The sequence below is a fragment of the Kryptolebias marmoratus genome, linkage group LG1 (genome assembly GCF_001649575.2).
Source record: "Kryptolebias marmoratus isolate JLee-2015 linkage group LG1, ASM164957v2, whole genome shotgun sequence".
Classification (NCBI taxonomy): Eukaryota; Metazoa; Chordata; class Actinopteri; order Cyprinodontiformes; family Rivulidae; genus Kryptolebias; species Kryptolebias marmoratus.
In genome coordinates, this window is record NC_051430.1 from 29,336,756 (window position 1) to 29,352,341 (window position 15,586).

General features: G+C 41.7%; 1 protein-coding gene across 2 annotated transcripts in view; it reads left to right on the forward strand.

Annotated features, from left to right (window-relative positions):
* fras1 (Fraser extracellular matrix complex subunit 1) overlaps positions 1–15,586 on the forward strand; it is a 207,701-nt gene that overhangs the window by 174,456 nt on the left and 17,659 nt on the right. For both annotated transcript variants that reach the window (XM_037976630.1, XM_037976661.1), the window contains 8 exons: positions 3,177–3,440; positions 4,640–4,828; positions 5,932–6,051; positions 7,179–7,358; positions 8,176–8,300; positions 11,171–11,311; positions 11,884–12,111; positions 14,477–14,590. In XM_037976630.1, coding sequence (XP_037832558.1) covers positions 3,177–3,440; positions 4,640–4,828; positions 5,932–6,051; positions 7,179–7,358; positions 8,176–8,300; positions 11,171–11,311; positions 11,884–12,111; positions 14,477–14,590 — 1,361 coding nt within the window. The remainder of the gene's footprint in view (positions 1–3,176; positions 3,441–4,639; positions 4,829–5,931; positions 6,052–7,178; positions 7,359–8,175; positions 8,301–11,170; positions 11,312–11,883; positions 12,112–14,476; positions 14,591–15,586) is intronic.

Below are 15,586 nucleotides of genomic sequence, written 5' to 3' on the forward strand. Positions count from 1 at the left end.
AGCATTTCTGGATTGTCCCTGGTCTGCAGCTCTCCTCACATGTTTTGCAGACACAAAGTGTTTGTCGATGCGTTTATGTTCCATGATTACACTGCAGGACGTGCAAAACAGCTGCAGCTGGGGAGGAAACTGGTTTGCTGAAATCTTTGTGGCCAAATGTGAAGCATTAGCGCACATTTTGGCTTCAGTCGCTGCTCCTGCACGCTCCCTGCATTCTGATGTTAACAGGAAGTGACGTCATGTGTCTTCTTCGTGAGTTATTTGGGGTTATTTTGTATTCCACACTACACAAACCCACAAAGAAGAGACTAGACCGCAGAAACGGTGGTGAATCACTTCAGAAACAATAAATATTGGGTTAAAGTTGCTGTGTTTTGGGCAAAGTTGCGATTTCGTGGGGTTTGCTTGATTTTGCGTTAATAGTTGCGATCGCAACATTGCAAAATCCTGGATGGTCTGACTGAGAGTCATTCACAGCACTCAGTCCAAGCGCTGTGTGTCGGACGACGTCTTCGCATCAAGAGTTCAAGTCGACGCTGACTGTGAGCAGCTGCTTTAAAATGAAATACAGCAATAAACACAAACAAATAAAAAAAAAGTTCTGTCCAAAATGACATAAAAACTTCGTCAATCAAGTCTGCAGCCACCGATCAATAAAACATCTTCCTGTTTGTGTTTACACACACGCTGCAGCATAAACACGGGAATATTATGCTAACAAGTCAATAAATTAACATTTAAACACACATTCAGGTTGTCCTTCTCCACACAGACCAGCCAAACGCTGCCTCACACTTAGGTTGATGTATCTGTTTGTGTTGATCATAAATTATTCTGTATGATGAAAATAAACACACACACACAGAACCATAAAAACATTACTCTCACTTCCGACACCCAAACAACTTAAAACAAGACAAACACGCCAGTCCAGCGCCGCACGCCGTCTGCAGCCATCCCTCACACACTCGCTGCTCTCGACGCGACGACACACACACTTACATCAACTGACCTCCAAACACTTCGCTTCTGCTGACGGCTCCTCGACCGGCGCAAATTGAGTTTTCTTTCCCAGATGCCGAAGCCTGGTGGGCTCAAAGAAATTGCTTCACAAAGAAAAGTGTTTTTCTTGTTTTATGTGACAAGAAATATTTCTTCTTCAGCAATTCGTCATCCGACTACTTTAGCAAAGTGCACAAAGTCTTGTGCAGGGTGAAAACTTTGATAAGAGATGTCTGGAATGATGTCAAAGAAGAGATTCAGTTTAATACCTTCATGTTTAAGGTGATGGATAAACTCATAATGAGCTAAAAAAAATAATCCAAACACATTTTTTTTATTTGTTAAATGTAAATTTTGTCTTATAGAGCAAAAAAAATCTACTTTTTATTGCTGGTGTGACCGACCGACTTTAAAAAACACACAAAAACAGCCATAATTCAGTCAGTTTTACAAATATTTACGTAAAGTCTGCTGTGGTAGTAGCTAAGAGTCGTCCTCAGTGCAGACGTTAAGAGATAATGTGAGATATTGCATGATGTTATTGTCCAGGTTTGACCAAAAATGGCTCCAAAATGATTTTTTCTCAGCACAAGATGGCAAATAAAGGTGGCGGGTGATGTGCATTCATTCAAGGAATGCTAGTCCTTTTATTTAAAAGAAAAAAAAAAAAAAACAAATTCAAAAGTAAAAATGTTGTAAGAGGACGTTTTACTTCGACTGTATTTTCCACAATCAGACATTTTTTCAGTTTTCTTGTCATCTGATGTTTCATAGATCATTCCACCTTCTCGCTGTCATCTCCGACCGTTTTCCTGTAATTTGGCTCCACCTCCTCAGGTCATTTTTAATAACAGACCCCCACCCCCACCCCCACCCTGCCTCATAAAGCCCGGTAAAACAGTGAGTGAAGCCGAGTGTGTCGCCGTGCACGACCGATGGGACAGAGCGAGCGATTTCATATGAAATGATGAATCTCAGGCAGCTCGTCTTTCTTTCAACGCGCCCCTTTTTACTTTCCCCACATGGCCGCCCTCCAACGCTCTCAGATTCATCAGAGAGAAGCCGTCTGTAAGGTAATAAAGATGTCAGGATGCTGCTGGCTCGTGTTTTCTTATCTTGACGTGCAAAACCTAAAGATCAGCCTGTTCTGAAAGGAACTAGGAAAGAACAAGAAACAGGAAACTTTAGATTTCTGAAGCTAAAAAATTAACTCTTTGTCTGTTTGTGTTTAGAAATATACAGTCACGATCTGAAGCTTCGATCCACTCATCTTTGGACTGAATGTCAGATTAATTTGAGACTTTTAATGATTTTTTTAAATCATTCTTTTCCAGGGTAGAGTGGTTATACAACATACAACTTCTATGACTTTTAAAAACAAGAATCTGAAGTTCAGGCTCAGATTAATCCATACACGCCCACTGATATTGGTCAAACGTCTCTTAGCAAGATGCATTTCTGCTGCAGGCTTTTTGTCTTCATCAACAAGCTTCTGACAGATTTCAGGATAATTTATTCAGTGTTCTTGGCAGCGGACTCTGTAGAGTTTGTTTAAACTGGTTGGTTTCTTGGCCCAAACTTGGCCTTTATTCACCGTCCACCAATTTTCAATCAGGTTAAGGTCCAGGGTTTTCCAGAAGCCTAATGTTAGCCTGATTTATCCAATCAGAAACCAGCTCTGTTGTTTTATCCAATCAGAAACCAGCTCTGATGTTTTATCCAATCAGAAACCAGCTTTGATGTTTTATCCAATCAGAAACCAGCTCTGATGTTTTATCCAATCAGAAACCAGCTCTGTTGTGTGTTTAGGATCATTATTTTAACCGTCTAGCTGTTGGTTTGAGGTGAAGAGTTTGGAGTCAGTCCTTCTTTTTCATTACCCCATCCCCTTTTTGCAATGCACCACAGCATGATGCTACCACCACCATGCATGACAGTTGGTACAGTGTTCTTAGGACTGAAAGCCTCACCCCGGCTCCTCCAAACATACCTCTTGTCATCGTGTCCAAATAAACCAGTCTTTGTCTCGGCTGACCATAAATCGTTTCCACAGAAAGCCTGTATGTCTGCAACTGGTTGACTTTTGGAGTGAACGCCATTCAAGATGTTTTCATCATTCCTTTAGCGTCCACATTCACAGATGAGAGGTTTTCATAATAAGTTTGTTTTCCCAGGCAAACTGCGCAGGCGGCAGTTTTACTCTCAGCCTCTGGAAAATGGCCGAGTCCTCGCGCAGGGCTCCACCTTCACCTACCAGGACGTCCTGGACCGCCTGCTGGTCTACACGCCAGACACCGTCAACGGGGGGGCCGACGAAATGGGCTTCACCCTCACCGACGGAGTCCACACCCACACGGGCCGGCTGGAGTTCACCATGGACGTCAGGAGGAGCGAGGGTCCCCGGATGACCGTCAACCGAGGCCTGCAGCTGCCAGCAGGTGAGCGCCAAAAACCAGATTAACGCTGAAAAACAGGAGATGAGACAAGACGGGATGTTGTGTCAAATATAAATACAAAGATTTACAAATCTGTCATTTCAGATGATTTACTGTCATCATATTCAAAGTTTCCTTGTATTTTTACTGAACACAGAGCAGTTTTTTAGCTTAAATATTTGATGTTTACTGCGTTACACTGAGAGTTTATGGGATTTACAAATCTGTTTTTATTTACACCTTCACAACATCCTGTCTTCAAACTGGGCTTGTATTAAAATGTCTATGAAACCTTCAGACCATGTAAAGTTTTAAAGAAGGAAAAGCATCTGAGTCCGCATTACGAGCCATTAAATGGCTGATCTGTTGGCTCTAAACATTTCTAATTTAATAAAATAAGGTCCTCCTAACAGAAGTTTTATTGATTTATAAGAAAACATCTCTTCCACACAACGAGTCGAAGATAAAAGAGTTGACTAACTAGATGAAAACGACTGTTTCCGGGTTAAGAGACGCTCCGTCATTATATGTTAGTTTTTACCTTAATGCATTTATTGTTGTGGAGTGAAGCTAAATTATTATTGATTGTAAAACAAAAAAACGATACAAGAATTAAACAAACTTCTTAAATATTAATAAAGATGAGGCAGCATCTCACTGGGATGCAACTGTTGGAAACTTGGTGACTCAAAATCTGAGGAAAATGTGAGAAAACAGCGAAATATTTGGTTTCAGTCTTTGCAGCTGCGTTTTAAGGGACCAGGTTTATTTTTGTGTGCGTAGCTTACAAAGCTGCATTCTGGGTTGTGCACATTATTTTGTTGAACGCTTCTGCTGCCTTTTATGATTAAATCTACTGGATTACACTCAACATGGAGTTATTTCTCACCTGGGCGTTTTAGGTTTGCAGCCTCGGCTGTTTCCTGTCCTCTGCAGGCGTCAAAATAAAACTCTGATTTCTGAAATTTACAAAAACTAAATCAAAACGAGTTGGAAGTGGGTTTGAGACGTCTGCGACATGAGACAAAATATGTCAAATTAAAATTCAAGCACCAAGACTTGAAGCTTCTGAGTCTCATTCAAAGGAAATGTTTCGAGACATTCTGGAGACTCCCTCTCAAACGCCGCTCTCCATCTTGTCACCGCCGCCTGCGGAGACGCTGCCTTCAAGGAGCTCATTAAGATGCTTTGTTCTCTTTCAGGGTCGTCGTCGAAGATCACGGAGCAGAACCTGAAGGGCTCAGACTTGGACTCAGACAGCCTGAAGCTGCGGTACGTCCTGACCAAAGACCCTCCGGTGGGCAGACTTCTGCTCGGCGGGAGCGGCGGCGTGGAGAAGGTTTCAGTCAGAGGTCCGGTTCAGAGCTTCACCCAGGAGGACGTCGGCAAAGGTCTCTGCTTCTGTCTTCTTTAATCTTTATCCTGCTTATTCTCATTCAGGTCTCGCTTTCATAAACTTTTCTCCTTTCAGACAGGAAGCAGAAAAGAATTCAAGTCAATGAACTGTTAGAGAAAATGGAGATATTTTAGCTTTTTTTTTAATTAAAGGAAAACAAATGAATTTTGAAATCTTTTCCTGAATATATTAAAACACAGTGAACTGTATGACTTTAAATAATCCAATCAGTTTATCAAGATAATGTTTAAACTTTACAACAAGTGATAATGAACGACACGACTCTTCATTAAAGACTTTATCTCTCAAAATGCAAAACAAATTATCAAATAATCTCACTTCTTTTATATGCACGGAAATGGAAATAAATTGTGACATTTCCACAACTTTCCTGTCCCAATTTAGCCTCAAAATGTCTTAATTATGTTTCCAATTGATCTCAATTTATTCTCTTTTTTTGTCTCCAGTCAGTTGCAGTTTACTTTATTAGCCTTCCTGTTGCCCGTGGGTGAAAATGGCCTCCGTTTTAAATCTGAGTCCTCATGGATCATTTTGATCATTTTGATCCGCCGGCAGCCGGAAATGTCTCACATTTATCACACTTCAGGTGGTTTCTCTCTGGGCTGGCAAGGAAGTCTGTCTCTGTTTCTTCTCGGAGTCTTCTCGCTTGAATTTTGAACATGTTGAAGAAATTAGTGCAACAAGTTTTCTCTGGAAAAAGTCGCTGGGGAGCTGAGTTTCGGTTCTGCTAACAGAAAACATCCGAGGCTGCAGCGTCCGGGTCTGAAATCAATAATTATTAAAAAACTGGTCCTGTCTTCATCTCTAAAGGGCTCTCCTGTAGATTAAACCATAAATGTGGGGGGAGGTGAGCAATGAAATAATGTGCGCAGCCAGGACTGCAGATGACACGACTCAAAAACAGAAAATCTGCAGGTTCGAGTCGTTAACTAGTCTGTCCTAGTCGCAGCCCAGTGAGAGAAAACCTTGTAGGTCCTGCTTATTTACAGCAGTGTAGCTGTAATTACTCAGGTTTTTTTCTTTCCCTGGGGTTCAGATCTAAGGTGACGTGGCGTTCGTGTTTTTCGTGTCTCGCAGGCCTGCTGCAGTTCAGCCACCAGAAAGGCGAGAAGGGAGGCAGCCTGTCGTTCAAGTTCAACCTGGTTGATCCAGAAGGCAACAAGCTGATCGACCAGTCCTTCTTCATCAGCGTGCTCGGTAGGGTTCCCTCCGCGCTCTGTTACCTGCAGCCAAAAAGAAAAGGCTGAAGTGTTCTTTCATTTGTCGGAGAAGACAAGGCAATTACTGCAGATTTATGCCTTTGTCCCGCGCGCTTACTGATGTGCCGCCACACGCCGGACACTTCCTGCATACAAAACGTGCCGAGGCGGTTCCTGCAGAAGCTTCTGTTACAGTTTAAAGTCCCAACGGTTCTCATGAGTTACCCTAACAGCTTCTTAACCTTCAGCAGAGTTTTAATTGTTGTTTTTAGCGTCTGAAACAAGTAAATCATGTTCGTGACCGAGGCCTTTTTAAAGAGTTTTCAGTTGCCTTTCTTGTGTTGCTAATTTGCATACGTTATTAAAGCAGGTTCATCTAAATGATTATACAGGGATGATGGAAATAAAATCATTAAAATGTGTAATACAGATGATATAATTACAGTGTGACACACTGAGGAGTGGGATATTTTAGGCAACATGTTCATTGGATCATTTATAATTCTGTGATTTTCCTTTAACTTCAAGTTGCTTTATCGGGATAAAAACTGATATTGTGGCGTTTATTCAGTGTTTCCTGTGAGTGGTGTTGTCGGGGATGCCATCATTTTCATTTTTTACACTGATATTTGTGGTTTTTTACACTAACTGACCTTTAAACTAAAGTCCTGATCCTGCAGGTTTCAGGTGTTTCTCTGCTTTGATTCACTGAGTGATTATCAGGCTTCTACAGAGCAGAGAAACATCTAAACCCTGCAGGATGGAGGACCCCCAGGACCAGGATTGGACACAACTGCACTAAAACCACCAATCTGAATATCTTTAAACTAAAAAAAAAGGAGTTCTCAAAATACTTGGAGGCAGGAAGTGAAATCTGTGCTCCTGTTAGAGTCAGGGATATTGTTCCTGTCCTAACATTTATGAAGCTGTGTGAACAAATATGTTTTGTCTAAAACATGTTCAGATTTTGATCAAACGTTTGTTTTGTAGAAGTAGTTAAAACAATCTTTTACTCACCTTTGCTGCCTGAAAACATCTCCATCCAGACGTTTTTTTTTGTTTTCAAACTCTCTCCTGAGGATAAAACTTTTAGTTTGGGACTGACTGTTGTTCTCTCCCCCGCAGAGGACCACCTCCCTCCTTCTGTGGACGTAAACAAAGGCCTGGTGTTGGATGAGAACTCCATAAAGAAGCTGACCACGCTGCAGCTGTCCTCCAGCGATCAGGACAGCGAGCCCGGCGAACTCATCTACCGGGTCACCAAACAGACGAGCCTCGGGCAGCTGGAGCACGTGGCCAGTCCAGGTGGGGCTGACGCCGTGAAGTTAGATTTATATTTTTATAAAAGGTGGACCGGTTTCTGCCCACCTCGGCTGCCGACAGATGGAGGGTGAAAGCTCAGATGGACTGAAGCCTTTCTGCTCCCAGAGTATTTAAAACAGGGGTGTCCAATCCTGGTCCTCAGGGCCACCATCCTGCATGTTTTCCTTGTTTCCCTGCTCCAACACACCTGATTCAGTGGTTAAATCACCTCTTCATGTTCTACAGAAGCCTATTAATCACCCATTGATTCAAATCAGGTGTGTTGGAGCAGAGAAACAAGTAAAACATGCAGGATGGTGGCCCTGAGGACCAGGATTGGACACACCGGCTCTAAACAGAAACCCTGAGCAGCTACACCTCCGTAAAAAACACAGCTTCCCTTTTAGTCGCCTCTTACACCTTTTGTGCTTCACATGACTTTATTTTTAAACCCCTTACAGATCGTTCAAACAGCTAACTTCACTCATTTATACGGGTTGGACTCAAAGACTGGTCAATCTGAAACATGTTGTCTGATGGATCCCTAAGAATTATTATTTTATTTTAAGATGCATCTCATGACTGTGTGACACATTTAATTTAGCTGTAGTTGTTTTATATTTCAGCAGTGTTTTTCAACCTCAGGACTCTTTGGTTCTGATTGAAGAGGGTTACAAACCTAAAAACCAGCCTGAGCTTTATAAACTAATAAACATGTTCAAACAAATCACTCAACTATAAAGAATGCAAACATTAAAAAACAAAAACAATTTGGTGGGAAACAGCTGACAGGAAAGTGTAAATAATTTGTTCCTTCCAGGTACCAGGATCTCCTCGTTCACCCAGGCTGACCTGGCGTCACGCAGCATCCAGTACGTCCACACCAGCGAAGAAGAGAAGCACGCCGACCAGTTCTCCTTCACTGTGTCCGACGGCACCAACGAGGTAAACGCCGGCTTCGGTCCCGGCGTGTCGGGCAGGTTGAGGCGTGACGTTAAAGCTAACCTGACGTAAAACAGCATCTTTTAAAAACTTTGTCAACTAATGAAGCAGAATTACTCAACCTGAGCACACCTTAGTACACACACACACACACACACACACTTCAGTTGTTGTTCCTCAGGAGAAAAGGCTTCTCATTAGGATGAAAAACCTTTTTTCTCCAATTGATTGGGCTCTCAGCAGTTAATTTACTGCTCATTTGGTACGTTTCTGTTGCAAAGAGGTTATAATGTTTCTTGGCTGTGGGACAATTTATGGACTTAATAGGCAACAGAATTAAAAAACAAACAAACTGTAGATCAGTTTTCTCTTTATTTAACTGCCCATCTATCTTCTGCTAAGATGGGAGATATTTGCAGTTAAACAATAAAACCCTGAGACAGACATGAAGTTTAATTAGTCTCAGAAGCCACACGTTCGACTCGAGCACTCAGTCGGTTTCAATTAGCAGAAAAGAAGGGAGGATTTTCTCCTGCAATCGTCTTCAAAGCCCTTCTCAGTTCCTTCCCTCCTTTTTGAAACTTTAAAATGCCTCTTTTTCTTTTTTTTTGGCGTCTTGGTCAGGTAACGATCTAAATCATCCCGTATCACCGGCTGAAGATACTCCTTGATCTGTAAAAGAAAACTGGATTTTTATCACTTCAGCAAACCCTCGCCCTAATTAGAGGAACAGATTCGGTCCCTAAGCAGAAAATAAATGTTTAGTTTTCTGCTCTAAAGTTTTTTGTTTGATTGCAGGGCGCAGATTCTCCTGAGTGAAATTAATTTGATTTGGTTTTATTTGTGCAGATTTTGCAGACTGATGTCAATCAGACAAACATGTTTCCTTCCAGCAGGCAGGCCCAAACTTTTTCACCTTTAAACACACAAAATAAAAATCACAGACTGTTGCTGGACGACGTATACAAACAATGCTTCTACACCATTTCACAAAGAGCCTTGTCAACCAATTTATTAATTTTTTTATCCATTTATGACTCCTGTTTTTATCTGAAATATGTTAGAAACTGTTTGGCTTCTGCCCATGTATTGCTGGTTTAAATACTAAAAATAAAACAATAACAGGATTGTTTTTATTCTTTGAAACTATTATAGTGAAACAATGTCCTGAGGACATTTTAAATGTAAGCTGATATCTGGAGAATATATTTAATATCTAAGGACCCCTGTCTGATGTTTCCTGACCCACGTTGGGGCCCGGACTCCAACTTTGGGAACCACTTTGCTCAGATATACTGTTGACAGTCATAAATCTGCTCTCCATCAAACCTCATCCAAAGGCTGGACGTATTCCCCCCCCCCACCCCCAACACATCCCGTCGTCACCGGGAAGCGCCGCTTCCTGTGACGCATGTCGCCGTGGCAACATATCCAGCGCAGCTCATGATGTTTTTGCATCATCTGAACCGAGTCTTAGAAGCTCCTGAGCGTTCAGAGCGGGGATGAGGAAGCACTCCAGCTCCTCCAGCCTCCTCGCTTTGCCTCCTGCATAAATTTGGCTTGCTAATCAGAGCTAATGAGAAACACTAGAACGAAGGTAAACATGTAGAAAAGGTAATTTGGCCTTTATGCCTGAGTGGTTAGTGTTTGAAGTGCTTCAGTGCTTTTGCTTCCATTTTAAGGAGGTCTAGGCTTTCTGTTAAAAAGCACTATACGTTATTTAGGTCAATAAAAAGCCGCTGGAGGGCTCGCACTGCTTCTGATCTAACTGCTAATTGTGCTATTTATTTTCTGTCATTTGGGTTTTAGAGTTTCCATGAGAGAAATGTTGTTAAATTTTGCCCTGAGATCATGGCAGGCTAAGTTGTGTCTCAACTGGACGTTTGTGTGTTTGTTCCCAAACGTCATAACTTCTGACTATCAGTTAGAAATATTTCAGCAGACTCAAGCTCATTAACTCGCTCTGATTAGCCGGAGGCTAAACACTAAAAGCTACATTAGCCGTTAGCACGACACAGTCTCTAAATGAGCTGACAGCTGCTGTGTTGCATTGTTTGTAAGAAATTAGTCACATTTTACAAACAACAATAAATGGACAAAAAAAAAACACATTAACTCTTTATTTTTTCTCTGCTGGAGGCTAAACACTTGATGCTACGTTAGCCTGTGCTAGCATAACAGCCCCTAACAGAACTGACAGCTGTTGTGTTGCATTATATGTCACAAATAAGTCAGGTTTTATTAAAGAAACAATAACTGAACATAAAATAAACACACTAAAGTTAAATAACAATCTACTTTTTCTCTGCTGGAGGGTAAACACATGATGCTACATTAACTTGAGTTAGCACAAAACAGTCTCTAAAAGAATCGACGAGTTTTAACATAAACGTGAACGACGTGTAGAAATCTAAAAAAGTCTCTGGATTTTTCCCATAAACCTCCCGGTGGTTTTAGGATTTGTTGCCTAAAGTTCAGGAAACAGAAGTGGGAAAACAATCGTGCAAACAGAACAAGTCACACGTTTGGCTGTGGTAAAATGATTTTAGGAGCTAATAATGACCCCAAAGATTAATTTAAAATGAGTCTTCATTAGAACTGAGCTCAGTATTTAACGCCTGCAGATTAAACAGCTTAATATAAATAACGCAGGACACTAATGGTTATCTTTACAGAAAAGAAACTCAAGTAATTATTAAACTACAGTAGTAAATGGTAACTGTGACAAAGTTTTTGAGTCTTTGAGGTGCAATAATAATTACGTACAAGAGGATTTCTTTCCAAACATTTATTTATGTTGGAAGATGCTTGACGTGCTGTAACAGCCGAAGCCACTCATTACCTATTGTTGACGAGTCTTTGCTCGTTTTCAGGTGGCTCAGACGTTTTACATCACCATGAAGCCCGTGGACGACTCGCTGCCTCTGCTCCAGGTCCCTGGCATGAGGGTCCAGGAGGGGGTGAGGAAGACCATCACCGAGTTCGAGCTGAAGGCCACCGATGCAGACACGGAGGTACGGCGCTGCCCGTTTTCTAATTAAGATTCATGGTAACCAGTAAAAGGCAGAACATCCCAGCGACCGGACTCCCAAACAGTCCGAGCCGAGGGCCAGTCTTCAGCAATGTGTCAAATCATTCACATAGAAATATCAGAGACCTAACAAACATACTTTAATGAACCAAGAAAATAGACAGAATTTTAAAAGACATTATTAGCTTAATTTCTTGTGAATTTTTCTCCAATAAAGCAGCTAAAGATCCGAACATACAGCTGCTAATATTTAACTTTGGAACAAGAAGAAAATACAGAAAAAGACATAAATTAAAGGAGTTTGATCGGTCCCGTTCCAACTTCTCCATGTCCAAATCAAAGATTACTGAGAAATTCAAGTAACTGTCACCAGAAGATTTCACTAAATAGGATCAGATTTTTTAAGTAAAATTATACTCAATCTGTTTGGAGGGTCAGATCTAACAAATATAAATGTTACCAAGGGCCAGATCTGGCCCGCGGGCCTTCAGTTTGACCCGTGTGCCTTAAAGTCACATCCTCCTAACGCTCTTCCTCTGCTGAAACCACCTGCAGGCGGAGTCTATCGTCTTCACCGTCGTCCAGCCTCCTCGCCACGGCGCCATTGAGCGCACCAGCAACGGCCAGCACTACCGGCAGACCGGCACCTTCACGATGGACGACGTCTACCAGAACCGCATCAGCTACAACCATGACGGCTCCAACTCGCTCAAAGACCGCTTCACCTTCTCTGTGGCCGACGGCACCAACCTGTTCTTCATGGTGGAGGAGGACGGCCAGGAGGTGTGTGTGTGTGTGTGTTCGGACATTTTTATCACAGCCAAGGAGTTGAGGGCATCTGTTGGCGTCGCTGAACCATTTTATGACAGGAGCTTTAATCGGCTGCTTCTGGTCCTTATAAAGACGAGCGGCTTAAATCTTTACTGGAAAACAGGAACAGTTTGAGAAGAACATCCCGATCCGGAGATCCTGGAATAATCAGTAGCTCCTGATATTTTTGCAGCCATTAAACACGTCTTATTGACAGGAGAGGAACATCATTTCCCCGTCAGCTTTGTCTCACTTTCTTTTCCAGCTCAATTTGCTGTAACTCGTGAAGACTTTCAATAAATACGCCAACAGTGTGTCAGTTTTTATCTGTAATTGCCTTCCGTCTTGCTGCCAGCGTCATGTTTTCGACGGTAGCATCATGTTTTTAACCCCTTGGGGATGTGTCTGGGATTTAAATGCTCCACTTGAAGAAATCCTCGGTTCCAGAAGAAAAGGTTCAAACAATAAGAACATGATTGAGCTCTTGTTTCCAGAAGAAGCCTCTCCAGGAGGTGAATTTGATGCCTGCTTTGTCTAACAATTTGAATTATTTACAAAAACTACACGTTTAAATTGAGAGAAAAGTGTTTTATCCCCGCAGAATAACTAAAGGTGCTGTTTCTTATTGCTCAGAAGAGAAATAAACGTGAAATATACATTTAAAACGTGCATCTCGGTCAGGAATAGTGTGCTGATATGTTGCATGAAGCTGCAGCTTTTTTGTACTTTACAGAACATTTATTTTATTTAAATAAGAAAATCGAGCTTTATTTTTGTCTTCTTATGCAACATTTAGCTGTTAGCTACCGTTTGCTGCTTTTAGCATGAGGTCACAGTTTAGCTAACTTTAGCTTTCAGATACTCTTTTGCTCATTTTAGTTCTTTTTTGCTTGTTTTCTATTTTACAGTTGGGTTTTAGCTTCTTTGTTCATATTTTTTTTATATTTTCTGTCGCTATGATCCTCCTGGAATCCCTCAGATTGATCCTGACACTCGTCCAGTTAGACGCCCCACTGTACAAGTTCCTCACTGTGTGTGTGTGTGTGTGTGTGTGTGCAGAGTGAATTAACTCCTCTGCTTGTCAGTTTAGTCCTCCCTCTCCTCCGCCCCCGACCACCTGTCGTTACTAATCGCCCGCATGTTTAAACTGAACAACAGTGTGCAGGTATTGATATCTCCAATCACACACACACACACACACACACACCTCTCTGGTTTTTGTTTATTACCTTTCCATCACCCGGGGGACCCTGGGTTCAGCAGTGAGTGGGAGCTGGTTTGAGCTGTTATTGCTGCTGCAGTTTCAGGTGAATCAGTTCCCTCTGGTGCTGCCGCGTTATTAAATATTATATGAATTATGTATAAACTGTAAATGAATTGATCCTTTAGTGGCATGTGTCAATGTCGGCCTCATCATCCGCGAGACGACGGCCTTAACTTTGTCAAATCCCCGATGAGACTCAACAAAGTACCGCCGAGTGAAATCTGAGAGACTTATCTGATTTAGTGTCATCTCTGTTTGAAGAGAGGGAATCAATAAAAGATTCTGTTTGCCTTCATGTTCCTCAGTCTGCTCCTCCTTCCTGATCTCTTCGTCAGTTTAGTGACTCTTTCTTCACGGAGAAACAAACTTTTGTAAGCGAGCCTTCAGTGAAACCAGCGTGAGGCGATATTTGTTCACCGGACAATTTAGTTTCTTTCTGTAATCTTTCAACACTTTGACATTTATTCTATCTGCAGCCCCGGTTCTGAAACAGTTGGGACGGGCGTGTAAAGTTAAATAAAACCTCATAAACTCATATTTTATCCGCAGTGGAACTCAGTGAACATATCAAACGGTGAAACTGAATTTTTGTGGCAGCAACACGTCTCTAAAAAGTTGTTCCTAGAGCTGCAAAATGCTGTGAAAGTAAGAGGTAGGAATCAGAAACAGCTGGAGGAGCGTTTAGTCACTAATTGGGTTAATTATCAGCAGGTCAGTGAGAGGACTGGAGATAAAAAGATCTCGGGAGTAAAGACGGGCAGCGGTTCTCCAGGCTGTAAAAAACATGGAATATTTCCCTCTGTGGTAAATTGGGAAGATGTTCCACTGTGGACAAAATGTTTTATGTGATTTACAAATCGTTGGATTCTGTTTGTTGACGTTAAACACGGCGGCCTAACGTCTTTGGATCTGGGATGTAAGTTTAATGTGGATTTGTTTGTTTTGAAGCTTTTAAAATGCAGCTGAAGCTTTCACGACAAAGTGCTGCATGCTGATGCCGTTTTGAATTCATTCCTGTTATCTAGCATTATCAGAAACTTTGTGTCGTTTTTACAGACGTTTCTGTCCTTCCAGATTGTGACGGCTGCTCCTCAGAAGTTTAAAATCGAGATTCTGCCCGTGGACGACGGGACGCCTCGGATCGTCACCAACCTGGGGCTGCAGTGGTTGGAGTACACGGACAACAAGGTGCCGCCGTCCATCCTCATTAAAACCCATGCAGTAAAGAGGCCTAAACCTTTTCTAAAAGGCAAAGTTTTATTTTGTTTATTCGAGTCAATAAACTCCTCACAAAGCAAAGCAATATCCAGCTTTGTTTGTGTAAAAATGTCATTCTGTGAAATTATTTTGTGTTTGTTGCTGCCGGTAATTAGGTCCTCTGGGTTTTATCTCTCGGGCAAATTATCAAAATGTTAAATCCCTGCGTCCCCTCATCATGGAAGCCTTTTAACAGACTGCTGTCAGCGTGAAGTGTTTTCAGCTGCCGCTCACCGAAACAGAAATACGTTTGCACCGTTGTGTAATATTTTTGGGTAAATAAGAGACTCGAATCATAAATTACTCTGCAGTGATTCTCCCTGAAAGAATCTTTAAAATCCTCACAGTGAAGAAGATGGTTTATTTTTCTGTAACAGCTTTATTAAAAAGGTTTCTTTTTTTTCATTTATTAACATTTAATTAAGTTCACAGACAGATGTTTATTGTCCTCCGGGTTGCTTTTTATTTACATTCCTCCGTTTACAGCCCATTTTTTTAAAGTTTGCAGCTTGTCCTATTGTGTTAAAAACATTAACAAGAACTCCTCGAAAGAATAAAGAGCTGTTAGTGCTCAGAGTACGTGATGGAGAGGACTCTCAGCTACTTCCACACCAGATTTCAGTCCAGTCGCTGTAGCCGTTAATGTGTTTGCTTTGATTGCCTGTTACCTGCAGAAGGTCGACCACATTAGCGCTCACTGAAACTCTAATTCACTCTGATTATATGTGAGCAGGGCTGTAGTCAAACTGAGGTCAACCACTCATTGTCCCCCTGCACATCAGTTACAACGAAGACCAAAACTGAATTAAAATAGAAGCATTTATTTAAAACAAGTGACTTGAATGTGTATATGACATGTATTTGTGTGTGTTTGTAAATCCATGGGGATCAGCCTCATCTGAAGCAACAGAGGACTCAGGGCACAAC